Source organism: Triturus cristatus, chromosome 12 (assembly GCF_964204655.1).
Source record: "Triturus cristatus chromosome 12, aTriCri1.1, whole genome shotgun sequence".
NCBI classification, from domain to species: Eukaryota; Metazoa; Chordata; class Amphibia; order Caudata; family Salamandridae; genus Triturus; species Triturus cristatus.
Window position 1 is genome coordinate 430,959,297 of NC_140595.1, and position 15,902 is coordinate 430,975,198.

Here is a 15,902-nt window from a genome sequence, read left to right on the forward strand (position 1 = left end):
CTTTGAGTCCAATGGGTGTTGCGCGCCTGAGATTCAGACAGGACCACCTCTGGGGACTACCAATAAAATAAGGTATCTGAAACAGAACAGAACGAGATTTGCCCAGGATCACACAATAAGTTCAAATACAGTCACCATGATTTGAACCACATAATCTGATACGGGTAGCCACTAGGTTGCGTCTCTAGTTCTCATTCCCCCCCCCCCCCCCCCCCATCCCCCATGTTTCTTTTCCTATTAAACGTACCCAAGGGGTATAAGATGTTATGAGTGTTGGTAGTGGTAGAAGTGACCAGTCGATGTGTGGCTAGCCACTATATTTACACAGGAATCCATGAGAAAAGCAATCTTTAATCTTGTTCTAACAATGGTTCTTCATTGATAAAGTTTAAAAAGTGCCACCTTGGTTGGGAACAACCAGGAGTACCTCACGCCAACAGACAGTGTGCTTATAACACCGCACAAACATCTCCCATTTTATGTCTTGAAAAGTTGGACAGGTACGATGGTTTAAAATTATTTCAGTGGTGTATGTGAACCTAGTACTGGCGAATAGCTGCTAGGACGCAACCTGGCAGGTCACATTTGCAGTTCGCGCATGTGCAGCCTGACGCTCGCTCGCTGGGCACGCTCAGTCTACTCTCTGTCTCTGCCTTGACTGTGAAGCGCGTGCACGACAAAGATGGCGGCGCAAGTAGCGGTGACCGCGAGAGCTACCCTCAGGACTCTGTGCTGCCACAGCGGGAAAGGGACTGGAACCGCGGCCACCTTTGCCCTCTCCATGCGAAGCCTCGCAGCTGCTCGGAAGCCTCTCAAGCTCCTCTGTGCAGCCAGGGGTTTCTCCACCTCCCCACTGCTGCTCTCCGGTGAGGTTCGCATGCACGGCAGAAAGTGAACTACTCTGAAGTTCTTAGGGGAGGGGGCGCGCGGTGCACAGCTGTAATGATGGTTAGATTAGAAGGACACCTGAAGCCATTGCATGCCCCTGGGCACTAAGTGGGACATAAAGGAGAGTTAGGAGTGACGAACCCCTGCCTCAAGGCGCCACGGGAGCGCAGCATCGTAAGCTTGGAGCAAGACAGTGGGTTTGCTTGTGACTTGTTGCACGTGATATTCTGTTTTCTTAGAGATGCTTCTGGCTCAGCACAGCTGCGCAGTCCGGGGTCACAGGTGCACAGCTTAGTTTGATACAGCGCCTGCTTCGTTCTTTGTGTGATTCCATTGAGATAGTTTTAAGAGGTGGTGCAAAGCGACTGGGAGATATTCTTGATCAGTGCTTTAAATGGAAATAAAAAACTGCAGGTACTCGCTACCCTAGACTACGTCTTGAGAAGAAGCGTTTTTTTCCGTTTAAAGTATTGCACAAGCGCTGAGAAGCGCAGGTACTCTGCCTTTCAAATTAATAAAAATGCATGTATTTAGTACCTGCCCATTTAAAACACCGTTCTTAACGGTAACGAGCAGTCCACCGCCAAGGGATGGCTTGGAGTGATGGAGGTGATGTAGTTATGCAGGTTGGCATGTAAAAATACTCAGACACCGCCTGAAGATTAAGAGGGGGTTTATTGTCAGTATATTGGATACATAAATGACCCCACCAGGAGCAGATGTAGTTAGATGCTCAGCCCTTGTCTGCTTGGCCCAACCGCTCTTCAGAGACCTATCATAACCCTAACATTTCATGACATCGTTTGGTAACTTCAGAAGCAGGATACCATAGGTGATAAAGTGGCAAATCGTATTTTGGGCAATTGATAATAGAAAGAGCTCGTAAAAGCGCTCCTTTTGTGTGTTTGTGTGTGTTAGGTCTGAATTTAGTGCAGAGGCCGACTCGTCCAGGAAATGAGACAAATGCTGACTACTTTATTCAAAAGGGCTGCTCCTAATGACAGCATGCATTCTCGCCATAAGGTTATGACACATCACATGCTTTCCCACCTGATTTGGCCATCTGCATTCAAATCTTTTGAAAGTATTGCTTGTCTTTACTTTTGCACCTGCAGGCATTTTAGTGATCTATCAGGTTCCGAAGACGTCCTAGTTGTTATTATTATTTTTTAATTAATTGTTCCTTGTTGTAAAAGTAAACAGGACATTGAATACCTTTTCGGAGTCGACCCCGACTTGCTGTCCATTTTTTTTAATCATCACAAAGACACCCGCAGGGACACCATCCTAAAGAATCCACACACACATATATTTTGCAGTGCCCATGGTATTGACTCATTAGATTATATTGACCTCTGGCCACTTCTAAAAGCAATCCGTTGTAACAGTTACGAATGTGGGTATCCTCTTACAAGTGTTAAATAAGCCCTCTGATGCTGAAAGCAGGCATCTCCCATGACATTCATGGACAATTCTTGGGCACCTTAGTGGCTTTCGAGTGTATCCGCATAGTTGTGCAATTTGCACTGTCTAACCTTCCTCTGTATGAAAGTCCTATCATAGCCCTTCAAATATGTCTAGCACTCCACTCACTAACAGAGCTTTAGTGGTAAAACCGGGTGCAAATACAATTTTGTACCGATTTTAGCAATAGTGCAGATTAGGAATTGAGTATGAAATGGTTTGTGCATTAGAAAAAAACGTTATGACGCAGCCAGCACCGGCCACGTCATAGCGCTTTTTTTTCTGTACTTCAAAACATTGATAAAGCCAAAAGATCTCACATAAGCGAAACCTATTGGTTTTTACCAATGTTTGTTTGTTTTTGGTTAAGCATTTCGTCAGAGTGCATGTGTTTTCCAGCTCTCTCCTTCTTATGTTTATTGCCCACCATTGCCCCCAAAATATTCGCCCCTGTGCTTTCGTTCTCTAGTGGCAACCTGCCCTCTTCCATGTACTTCTACTGCAAATTTCTTCTGTGCCTCCACAAAAAGCACTTTTGTACACTGACGATTTCCTGCCACCACCTTTGAGCAGTAAATAAAAGAATGATGCACTGCCAACAGCAGACAGGGAATCGATTTTTTTTCCTGCCGATTCTTAACGGAACTGGAAGAATGCATTTCTTTGATCTAGTTCTGTTCAGCATCGCCAACAAGTTTTGGCAAAGCATGGACATCCCAAAGGCGAGACACATTGGATTTGCCAGTGCTTGTTTATAATTAGTAGAATGATTACTGCTACAGTATATTATTTTGAATTGATTTATTCAAGGATAGCCTTTCTTAGCAAGTTGCTGTTCACTTATCTTCTATTGTTGTCATTAGATTTATTTTTTCCACATACTTGTGCATTATCTCAAATTCAATCATATCAGTTAGGTGTTTATTGTAGACCACCATAGGTCTAGAATTAACACTAAAGCAATTTGAATGAACTACCAGTGCATTTGTAACTTCTGATTTACCTTTGTTCTTCAGGTCCCAGAATCACACTAAGCGCACTTCTTTTAGTAGGAGTAAGCTTGCCCTACTGAACAGTAGAGCAGTAGCTGAAAAAAAGTACTAAGTCAGTTTCTGTCATGCAAATTGGGTTCTTTTGGCATCAAAAGACAATGGTTTGTTTGTTGATTTTATAGCCTCTGTCCTAGCATATATTCCATTGATGATAGGCAGTAGTGGTGGTAAATTGTGGAATTGCTAGAGGCTCCCTCCCCCCTCAAACTAGAATGAAATGAGATGAATTTGGATTACCAAGCCTAACTGAAAAGTCTATAATCCAAACTCCTTTAAGGTTTTTGGACTTCCTTTACCGTAGCACTTAATACGTCATGGACTCTTTCAAGAGTGGCGTTGTCCACTCAAATAGTTCTGAAACCCACTCTTCTGTTAGTTCCACTTCACACAAGGCTTTTCTCAACAACAACTAATTGAAACTCAAGAAATGTTCCTTTGTGTGTGCACTTGCACCACACAGAAGAATATGCTGCTCTCATAGACATCTGCTATCAAGATGTACATGCAAATCCAATTTCTTGTCTCTTCCTGCGCTGAACAAGCGAATATTCTGGCTCTTATAAACATACAAATATGGCGTACATATGCACGCTACAGCACTACTCTTGGTGGTGCTGCGGAGAAGCAACCATGCCTGGCCTTCCAGTGTGTGAAGATTACCAAAAACGCTCACTGGTCTGCACTCATAAATGCAGGGTACAAAGACGGTGTTGCAAGGCACCGGCTTACCAATGTAACCCAGCAAAAACAGTCAAAGGGCATTCGCATAGACATGACCTGCTGCACAAGTATTGATCGTCAAAACATAGGTTTGCAACCTGTGACTGTGGGAGAGATCATTCTGCCTGGTTGAAATATTGAGAGAGCAATCCTTCAGTAAGAAGCATCTTTAATTAATTACAAGGCAGCCTTAGCTTTCAGCCACCTCCAATACCAGGCAGTAACTTAAAGGATAGAATTTCTGTTTGTCACAATCTCCATCAAAAGACATGGGAACATTCAAATATATTGCAGTCTATACTTTACACACTGTCAACATTCTGATGCTGTGCAACAGAAATCGTATTCTGTTGCTCCTAACTTCTTGATTTCAAATAAAATACAATTGTTTTTAAGGCGATGTCTTTTCACTAACGTGTGTCATAATAATATGGCCATTTTAGACAAAATGGGACTTGTTAAAAAAGTGAGTCTTGAAAAATGCACTTAACATTCGAGTCTTCAAGCACACCTGAATAGGTGTCACCTAGTTATTTTAAGTGTACAATTATCAAAATTTGGTTTCCTTCAAATTCAAAACATGTATACAGAGTTACACAACAAAGGGTGCATGCAGTTCTAACCTGTTTACATATTAAACAAATAGTTTCCATCAATCTGGTAAGGCAACAGCCTGCAAGTAGAACCTGAGCAATCAGTCGGTAGCTGTTCATTGTTCAGCTGGACTTTGGGGTTCTTGCAGTGTTGCTGCTTTGCCACAGATCCTCTAAAACTGAAGCAAAATAAATGTTGATCCTTTTATTGCTGCTCCTACATTTGACTGAAAGGGATAATCGAGTTGGATATTACTGACGTCAACATTTTTTCTGATTTACTGATGATGAAGTTTAACTTAAGTGCTGCCAGTGGCCGCATGCCATCCCCAGTGAGTCTGTTGGCCAAACACTGGGGAGTATTAGAGAGGGCCCTCTGGTGCTTTCCACCTGAGGATTTCATGTTTTTCTCCCGTGACTCGGGCTGCTCGGGAAGAGCTTTCTCAGCAGCCTGAGCTTTCTTTTTTTGTAATGACGATCAGCGCGCAGGACGTCATTACATTACAAAAGTAAAAGTAAAACGAACACTGCTTCTTATGGGAGAGGTATTGTTGGAAACGGGAGAATCTACTTTCTAATGGTACCTTTGCCTGGTAGATCCCTACTTGGAGATTTCCACTGGAGAGCGATCGCCAAGCAGAGATCCACCCACTAGATAGAAGAGCGGCCCCTTAGGCAAGGGCTTGTGCTACCCCCAACATATTTCATTATAACAGTCTTTCTGCCCACCCCTGGGATGCAAATGTGGGCTATTACCCACCGATCTACTCCACCCCCCCCCCCCCCCCCCGGGGGTAGGGGCGGCGTTGGAGAGCCCACTGGACACCAGGGATTTATTTTTGCATATAAAAATATTCCCCCAACCTGTTCCCAATAAATGAACAGGTCCCAACATGCTCGGGTCACTCTTCAAGTGACTCCCTAAGTTTATTGTGGCTTGGGGTGACGCTTTTTGACTGTCTCCGCTGTCTTTCTCACTAGATTCACTAAAAAAATAAAGGTTAGAGGGACGTTTATAGTTAGGCTCAGGTTTCACCCGTACAAAACCAGTGAGATTCAGCTGTTTTAGTTGGTGAGCGAACTATAACTTGCGCCCCACAATGCACTGCTTATGACCTCACATATGACATCACTCATGACTTGGTCAGTGACATCATAGATGACATCTTAAATTACACCACTGATTACATCAGCCAGTGACTGTGAGTGTTTTGAAAAAGTTTATATGTGTTAAATATATAGAACAAGGCAGGGATGTGGAATTCCTATACCCCGGCACCCAGGACATATTGTTTGGGGTCAAGGGCAACAAGTTTTAATGTGTACAAATAGGCCCAACCCCCTACAGCACAAACCCTCTGGCTGCCAGTTTACAGTAACACATTATGGATCAGAGAAGGGCATTGTCTGCAGTTAAGGTAATATTTGTGTCCATGAGGTAATGCTGTTCAAACCTCTATATATGGTTCATTAATGCAAAGCCTTTAATATTAGGGTGAGCGCTCGAAGTAAATGTTGTAAGCTTGGACTGCACTACTGACCGTGGTTCCAGTATAAAAATGTGCGCACACGTTTTCAAAGTTTAGCAATATGAAGCTATGTGTAATTCTCCCAGAATTCTCTCGGATTGAATGCAAATATTTGCAGAAGTTTGGAAGCAAGATTGAGGAGCCTGCTTTTAAAATAAATTGTTCACAAAAAATACAAGTAGGAAAAAACCATTTAGCTAAACTACTGTAAACTTTTAGGTACCGTTTCATTACAGCATCATTTAGTAATATGTGTTGAGTATTCTAGTATTACCCAAAGAAGATTCATAATGGAAAATCAGTGTAACCAGTTTCAGTAAGATTATTGGAAACATTAAAATAAACAAGCCTTGGCAAAGCCAGCAAGTCTTAAATTTGTGGTCAGCCTTCTGGTTTTCTCAATGTGTGACTTATTTTGGCATGGTTTTTGTGAAACCGTATTTGTGTGGGAGCTGCTGGGGCCTCACCATTTTAACAAACATTGGCTAAAGCCCAAAAAAATCGGGTCCCAAAAAGCACACATTTCCACACTATTTTGTGGTCCTGAACAAAACTACGTTGTGTGCGGATATGCGCCTTGTGAAAGAGCAGAATGTCACTCACAGTGAAGCCAGCCGATAGAAAGAGAGAGAGAGAATTTACACAAAAGGTCATGGTTAACACCAGACCTAATTAGGGGCCCAATTATTAATGAAAGTCTCAAAAGTGCACCCATGGTATATATCCTTGCATTAAGTGCAGATATAGAACTTTTGTGAATTCACAAGAGTTTACAGAAGTAAGCTAAGAAACAGTACTCCTAGAAAATATTTGTAAACTGCATTTTAGCATGAGCAAATATGCATGTCTAGATTTGCTCATGCGAAAATCTGTGTCTTTACAAGTTCACTTTCCCTCCAACCACTTTTTTCCCAACCCTGGAAGAAGTTTCATATCTGCCATTGTCAAGAGTAAAATTCCATCCTTTCTCGGTATGGTAAAAGATTTGAGAAGAGTGAAAACCTTTAAAACATGAAAGTTAGTAGGTTTGCACAGACCCTGCAACTATTGCTTACCCCTACCCTCAGCCCCAGTATGCAGATCTGTGGAAACGTGGCAAAGTAAGGGAATGGCTCGTATTCAAACCCTCCTATGGTATGAGCCCTGGCATAATCAGGGAGGATATATCAGAGCTCTTATATAATGAGATTGCAGCCTTAATTTGTCACTGCATTACATATAACAAAAGGGACAAGTGGAATTTGTTACAGGGCAAGTAGATTTATGAAGCAACCTGCCCCATGGACAAGTAGATATTTTATTAAGTTCCACACCCCTGAGAACAAGTATTGGTGAATCAATGGGTGTATGCGTGTCTGTTTGGAAGATTCAGTGGAAGCATGACTGACTGTATAAGTGAGTGATTAGGTGTCTCCGTGAATGTATGGGTCAGTGACTGGTTGTGTGAATGTCTGTCGGTTGGTGTCCAAGTGGCTGTATGGGTGTGTGAGTGGGTATGTGAGTTTCTGTATGGGTGAGTGATTGGCTGTCTGGGTACCTCTATGGACGTGAGGGTGTGTGTGACTGCCTGTATGGATGAGTGAGTGGATGAGTCAGTGGCTGTATGGGTTAGTGAGTGAATGTGTGAGGGGCTCTATCAGTGAGTGAGTGCATGTGTCAGTGGTATATGGGCGAGTAACTGGGTATGTGAAAGGCAGTAAAGGTGAGTGAGGTGGTATGTGAGTCACTATGTGAGCGTGTCTGTATGGGTAAGTGTCTGCTAGTGTCAGTGACTGTATAGGTGAGTGAATACGTCTTAGTATCTGTATGAGTGAGTGTGTGTGTAGCTGTATTGGTAAGTGGCTGTGTGATTGACAGTATGGGTAATTTAATAGGTGTGTGAGTAGCTCTATGGGTGACTGAGTCAGTGTGTGAGTGGCTGTACAGGTGTATGAGTGGATATGTCAGTGGCTGTATTAGTGGGTGTATGAGTAGCTGTATGGTGTGTGTGTGTGTGTTGATCTATGAATCGGGGGCTGTTTAAGTATTGGTATGGGTGTGTGAATGGGTTTGAGAATGGTAGTGTGGAAGTTGGAGTGAGTGTATGGAAGGTTATATGGTGGCGCGAGTGGGTGTGTCAGATTCTGTGGATGATGTCATTTGAAATGTCATCAGTGATGTCACTGACCATGTCATGAGTTATGTAATATACAAGGTCATACAGAGTGCACTGCGGGGTCGCGAGTTATAGTTAGCTCGCTGACTAGAACGGCTGAATTTCACTGGTTTTGTACAAGGGAAACCTAAGCCTAACTATAACGACCCTGTAACCGTGGTTTTTTTCAGTGAATTTCTCAAATTTTGTAAATGCTAATTCCTAACTTTAATCTCCCTATAACCGTTGGGTTTTTTTCCAGTGAATTTCTATGTTTTTTAAGTAAGAGTCATGTTTGCAGAGTGGTCGAGAAAGGGGGCGGTGCCTCCGACCAGCTCTCAGGAATCCCGCTGTGTAGGACTTACAAGAGGTACCAAGAGGATCCCCCCCCCCCTTCAGGTCGCTCAGAGGTAAAGTGGCTCCATCCCCCAGCAAGTAGCGTGCCAGGAGCCGCGTTTGCAGAGTGGTGGAGAAAGGGGGTGTGGCCTCCAAACACCTATTAGCAATCCCGCTTTGTGGGACTTACTGGAGGTAACAGGAGTAGTAGTTGGGCCCCCAAGGATGTCCATGGGGGACAACTACCCCTACTATTACCTCCAGTAAGTTCCGCACAGCAAGATTGCTGAGAAGTTGTCAGAGGCCACGCCTTCTTTCTCCACCACTCTGCAAATGTGCCTCCTGGCACACTGCTAGTTGGGGGGTGAAGTCCCCTTGGCTCTTGATGGTCCTTGGGGTCCAACGACCCTCATGTTACCCCCAGTAAGTCCCACACAGCTGAATTGCTGAGAGGTTGTTGGGAGGCCACGCTCCCTTTCTTCACCAGTCTGCAAACGTGCCTCCTAGCGCACTACTGGTTGGGGGAAGAAGTCCACTTTAGTCCTGAGGTCCTCAGGAGTAAAGTGGAAGTCAGCCCCCTACCAGCAGCGCCCCAGCGGGCACGTTTGCAGAGTGGTGGTGAAAGGGGGCGTGGCGTTCAAGTCCTTTCAGCATTCCTGCTGTCTGGGACTTACAGGAGGTAACGGAAGGGGTTCCTCGACCCCCATGGACCCTAAGCATCCAAGGGGATTTAATCCCCGAACCGGCAGTGTTCCAGGAGGCGTGTTTGCAGAGTAGTGGTGAAGGGGGTGTGGCCTTCGGCGACTTGCTTTGGACAGAGGCAGCATTCTGCTCCGCTTTGTGCAAGCCAGAGCATTTTCTGCTTTCGCTTGCATGAACCAGAGCAGAGCTTACTATGGCGTCTCCCACCAAGCCATAGCAAACTACAATGTCCTGGGTTGGCACCCGGGACATTGCTGAAGCTGGCCCTGGGGGGTGGCGGTCCCCAGGGCCTTCTATGGCTCCATCAGGGGGTCCTTTTTTTAAATATATTTGCCGTGGAGAGGTGGCAGTCTCCAGGGTTGCGGGGGTGTCCGTGTGCCTCTATATTTTTTAAAATTAAAGCCCTGTGGAGGTGGCGGCACACAGGGCTAAGGGGGAGATCCACCCAACTCCCTACTTTCTTTATTCACAAAGCCCTGAAGAGGTGGCTGTCCCCAGGGTTGTGGTGGTCTCCATGGCATAATGAGCCGCAGAATATAGAAGCGGCTGTGCGCCCCCCTCCATTATTAAAATAATGGCCCCCAGGACCAGACCCACCCCTGGGCTAAAAATGAACAAAGCGCGGGACCCCGCACGTCGTTTTAAAAAAAAAAAAACAAATTGGCACGGATCTGCGGATCCTGCTGAAATGTTTTAACAAAATAATTTTTGGGGTCCCCCAAGAAGCCTGGGGGGGGGGGGGGGGCAGGGTGTTTGTACCCTGCCCCCTTTATCTTTTTGTAACTTTTTTTTGTGAGACTTGGTTCAACTAAGTCCTAAGAATGCCTGCCGACACTTTGCAGTTGAAGTGTTGGTAGCTAATCAAATTTCAGTAGGTTTTAAATAAGCTGTTGGGCTCCCAGATATCTATATATTTTTTTAACTTAAATATCTCTGAAAGCAAATCACAAAAAGCAAACTTTCTGGACCAACATCTACCTTTCTGCCTAATTTGGTGGAATTTCGTTCAGCAGTTCAGTCTGTAGTTATGTTCAAAAAAAGAAAAATCCCTATAGCCATAACATGGGGAAAATGCGATTTGAGACCCCCCTCCCCTATTTTCAGCCCCTACTTGAAGGATCACCCCGAAACTTTCAACCCAGCAGCTGTAACAAAAAGCGGACATTTTTGGAAAAAGTCGTGACCATTCATCAAGCGGTCCTCACTAGAACTACCGACTAGCGGAGTAGTAGATTTATCTATCTAGTTATCTTATCACCAGGACATGGCTATGCCCCCAATATACATGGAACAGTCTTTGTCCACCCCCACCGGGGCAAGATGAGATCACTACCCCAAATCTGCCCCCCGTCCTGTGGGGCAGAAATCCCACAAGACACCAGAGTATACTCTCTTAACAACTAAACATAGGGGTGAAGGCTGCTCACCAGCCTGGCCATAACCCACCCACCCCAGAAAGGGCACAAACTGTCTTTCTGCCCCTTTGGATGGCAGTTGGGTGTGATTACCCCAATCTGCTCCTGGGGATGGGCAGAAAGTACACTAGACATAAGGAAAACACATTGTAGTGGGGGCTGCCACCAATCCCCGCACCCCTTAAAAGTGCTCAAATGGATCAAATTGAGGTAAGTGGGAGTCCCCTCACAAGGGCTCCCGTTGACCTTGGTTTATTTGTTCCTGTCGCTGGCATTAGGCCCAGCCACACAAGTGGTGCAGAGGTTTTATCGCCACAAGTGGGGTAGTTATAGATAGTAGCATTTTGTCAATTCCTGTGGATTCTAGATGTTTCCAGCCCAGCAATATATGTAAAAATGAATGATTTGAGGCAAAGTTTGGGGTTTGCAGGGCAGTGTGGGTAAGAAAACGTTATGGGATTTCTGCAGGACACACCACGGTTGGAATTTCCTGGTTGTCTAATTTTCAAAAATGTTTGTGGTTCGTAGGTTTGTGGGTGGCACCACAGCAGCCGCCCTTAATACAGCTGCTACCCCTATTGCTTATCCATCAATGTAGCACTTCAGCGTCTTTTTTTTGTCATGATCTTTTGGCCCACCCATACAAGTTGGGTACCATTCTTATCGGGGGACATGTTGCAACTCAGGGTGGTATGAAATTTGTATCTCCCCGTAGTTTCCATCACAGAAATTTGAAGAAAATGTTTTTTTGGTCAAAGTTTAAGGGTCGCAGGGGATTCTCGGTAAAAAAAAAAACTGATAAGAGCCACGAAAGACACCAAACCCTAGATTACCCCATGTGTCTAGTTTTTAAAAATGTGCATGTTTGCAAGACCCACTTAGCAAAAAAGGGGCAGTTTTCAGTGGAAAAATGTGGTGTGTCCATGTTGTATTTTTGGCCTGTTTCCTGTCGTGGACACTAGGCCTACCCACACAAATAAGGTACTGTGTTTATAAGGAGACATAGGAGCCTAGAAAAGTGAAATATTTGTTATTACCAATTGGATTTTGCTGTATTTGTGCCTTTCAAATGTTTGTCAGTTTGTAAGAAAGAAGACATTTTGAAAAATGCAGTCTAAGTCATAGGTACTGTTACCCACAAATCCAGTGATGTACAAATAACCACTGCTCCTGAACTCCATATCTTGTGCCCATTTAAAAAATGCATCCTTCTCTTTTATACCCGTTTTCTCACTCTACATATTTCATCATGTGTATTGGTCTATACTCGGTACACAATGGGAAATTATTGTACGGTGCAGCTCAGTTGATGTCTTTGCGTACCATGGGTTCTTGGGGAATCCACAAACCCTATATATCCCTGCAACCAGAAGGTTCTAGAGGATGTAATGGAATATAGCCTTATAGCCCGCCGTAGCGGGCTGTACCGGCTATTAAAGGCCCGCTGCAGCGTTAAAGGCCCGAGCCGAAGGCGAGGGACTTTACCAAGGCAGCAGGACTTTACTAGCCGGCATAGCCCTGCTACGAAGGGCTATAAGGCTATTAGAACATTCTGCCACTAGAGGGCAGAATGTTCTAACAAATTAAACAAAGGCTTGAGGAAGCGCGAGGGGATTGAAATTCCCGCAGGCTCCCTGAAGCCTTTGTTCTCAGCCACAAAGAAGCATTGGAATGTTGGCGCTCTGGGCTTATACCATCCATCATAAGCCTTGAGCACTCCATTGTTTTCAATGGAGCTTCCAATGTTCCAATGTTCTAATATAGCCTTATAGCCCGCCGTAGCAGGCTATACCGGCTATTAAAGGCCCGCTGCAGCGTTAAAGGCCCGAGCCGAAGGCGAGGGACTTTAACAAAAGCAGCGGGACTTTAATAGCCGGTATAGCCCGCTACGGCGGGCTATAAGGCTATTAGAACATTCTGCCACTAGAGGGCGGAATGTTCTAATAAATTAAACAAAGGCTTCTCGAAGCTCGAGGGGATTTAAATCCCCTCTAGCTTCGAGAGGCTTTTGTAAAACATTGGAATGTTGCTCTGCGGGCCTTTACCGGCCCGTAGAAGCATGGAGCTCTCCATTGTCTACAATGGAGTGCTCCACATTCCAATGTTCTAATATTTCTTATGTAAATTGATCGTGACTAAATGTTAGATACAAGCATTGTCACAAATGGCTGTTATTATCTACTCATTTTCAATATCTCTTTATTTCAACAGTTCTTTTCTTTGGGAACATCTTAGGGGATCTAACCATATGACCGATTGCTGAATTCAGTATTTTGTATACTTTTTGGAAATGTATAGCTTGGATCACCCAGGGTTGTCACACTCGTTCCCACCACAAACCGGAAGTTGGCTAATAGCACAAAAAACGAGGAACATGGGCTACCTCTTTGAAAATGACAAAACTGTGGTTCCTGAAAGCCGGAAAGATGGTGACTAGCACATCAAACTGTTTGTTGATGCCATTTTTAGGGGATAAAACACACACTTTTTCTACGGAGCCCTCCAGGGAAATCCAACAATTCGTGGGTACCTTTTATAATCCACCAAATAGCCAAAAAAGGGCTCAGCACGGAAGGAAAAGGCCCAACAGTTAAGAGTTATAAATCTAACTGCCCCATCGCCTGACAACTTAATTTAAAACTACGGACTCTTAAAATTGTTGTATTAAAGTGAATAGTTTGATGCTGTTTTGTTATTTAACCAAATTCCTTTACTTGAAATACTCTTGTTAAAAGAAATTAAACAAAAATCTCATTTTTGTATTCCCAGGTTTCTTTTATTTGCTTTCCATCAGTGCATTTTGCATAATTGAAAACCTGAAATTTACTAGAAAGTAAAACTTTGGGAATATAGAAGTTTCGGAAGTGTTTTTTTCCCAGCCTAATGGCTTTTTTGATTTTCTTTCAACATTTATCCCGTTCAAGAAAGTTGTGATGTTAGTGATTTCCCACCACCACTAAGACACTCCTAAGATAGCTGAGTGGGTTAGAATAAACTGAAGATTTGTGGAAAATGTGATTGCCACAAACCTGAATCCTCATAGAGGTGGGTGACTTTCTCTACTTAGAGGGTGATTAAAAGAGTATAGTTGAATAGCCTATTAACCCATACTAAGTTTCATTCAGTTTCTGAAGTGTGCTTTATATTCTTCAAATATATCTGTCTCTGAACCCGTATAAATTTCCTAATTCTCTCATTATAGCTCGCAAATTCACAGACAAGCATGAGTGGATATCCGTGGAAAATGGGATTGGAACCGTAGGAATCAGCAGTTTTGCACAGGTATTGACTTGTTTGCTTTTAAATTCTGCAATAATGCTGCAACTCTATACGAGCGCCTGTCTGATCTTTGGCATTTTTTAACCTTTTTTATGGTTATAGCTTGTGTTGCACATTGTGGACTTGGATCTTTTAACGTTTTTGTGGTACTAATTATGCTGTGCTAGCATTCCTAATCACTTCTTGATTGTTTGTTTGCACCTTGCCTTATGAACGCAGCCTGGTTCAAGTTGCCCTTATGATGTAGAACTTGTTTAACATGCTTAAACGCACCAACACGTGTGTGTGTGTGTGTGTATGTATACTTGTGTGTGTATGCGTGTGTGTGTGTGTGTATATATATATATATATATATATATATATATATTTATTAATTTATTATCTGCAACTGCTAATAAGTGATCTGCAGATTGCACTCCAATGTTCAACATGTTATTACAAAAATAAATGTATCCTATAAATTCTAGTATCCAGCAGAAAGGCTTACCCCCACTGCTTATATTCTCCTGCTAGATTCAAAATGCTGATAATTTGGGTACTAACCTATACAAGGAACAATGTGGGGGGGGGGGGGGTGATGACTATTTAGAAAATTAAATAATATTGATGGATTAATAAAGTCTAGACACTTAAAACTACTCAATTGTAAAATTGAAAACGTCTGAATGCTCTGTAAATGTGAAGGAATTTAGAATTGGCGGAAAAAAATTAAGTTTGACTCCATAGCTGATTCGTGGGAGCAGTGCATGTATAGTAAACAGTAGTACAGACGATTGATGGCCTCAATTGAAACACTAAAAACCAGAGACAAAAAGAGATGCTACATTAGGAGCACAAAAAAAGACAGTGATAGTCTAGAGTGTAGCATATTGCTTTCTCTTTTAGAAATTAAAGTTTGAAAAGTCCCAACCTTCCAATTAAAATTTCGATTTTGTATATTTTTTGTTTGTGAATGACAGAAAATATTTCACAATTTATGTATTAGTTTGATGTATACTTGTTTCTTTATTTTATGTATTTAGTTGAGGTTTTAATTGCTTAAATTGCTTATCCCAGGGGTCTCGGGCTTCAAACAGTGATTCTGTGGAAGTCCTCAAAAGTTAAACAGTTGAGATCTGCCGGTGTAAGATAGTCATCCTAAACAAAATATTTACTAGCTCCCCATAATCTAGTATACGTTGGCCCACAAACTTGTCTCAATGATCATACGAAAAGACTAGGACCGGGAGCGATTTAGTCATGATACGAACTTTGATACTCTCCAATTCGACCCACCACTAATACATTTGTGATTAAGTTCAATAATCCATACTGAGACATTCGTCAAGGGTGATAGACACCGGATAATAGTTTGAAATTTTGAATAAGAAATTAATGGACAAGTGTACAATCCATAGATACTAAGAATTCAGTAAAGTTCTGTATGAAATCTGGTATAGATTCACCTGCTAAATGTGGGAAATACGGGTTCCGGGGTATGGAGTTTATATAAGGCTTTAGACAAAGACTTTCATACATTCTACACAATTACATGGTTTTGAGGATATGCACCAATGGAAAAGAGACCAGTAGAAACATTCTACTACAGAATACATCTGGGAATTCTCTTACCGTAGCATTACATACTACACTGGAATTTAGTGGCTGTCAAAGTTTTTTCGTGCAGACTCGTTAATACTATTCATTGGCTCCCAGTTAAACAGAGGGTGTTGTTTAAAGCCTTGACAGTTACCCATGGGGCTCTGCATTAAACTGGACCTCTTTATCTACAAAGGAGATTTAAGAAATAT

The 15,902-nt window shown here is 43.0% G+C and overlaps 1 protein-coding gene across 1 annotated transcript in view; it reads left to right on the plus strand.

The window, feature by feature from the left end:
* Positions 1 to 553: 553 nt before the first annotated feature.
* GCSH (glycine cleavage system protein H) overlaps positions 554 to 15,902 on the plus strand; it is a 49,458-nt gene continuing 34,109 nt past the window's right edge. Inside the window, exons 1-2 of the mRNA XM_085639925.1 lie at positions 554 to 866; positions 14,036 to 14,115. Coding sequence (XP_085496051.1) covers positions 683 to 866; positions 14,036 to 14,115 — 264 coding nt within the window. The 5' untranslated portion in view covers positions 554 to 682. The remainder of the gene's footprint in view (positions 867 to 14,035; positions 14,116 to 15,902) is intronic.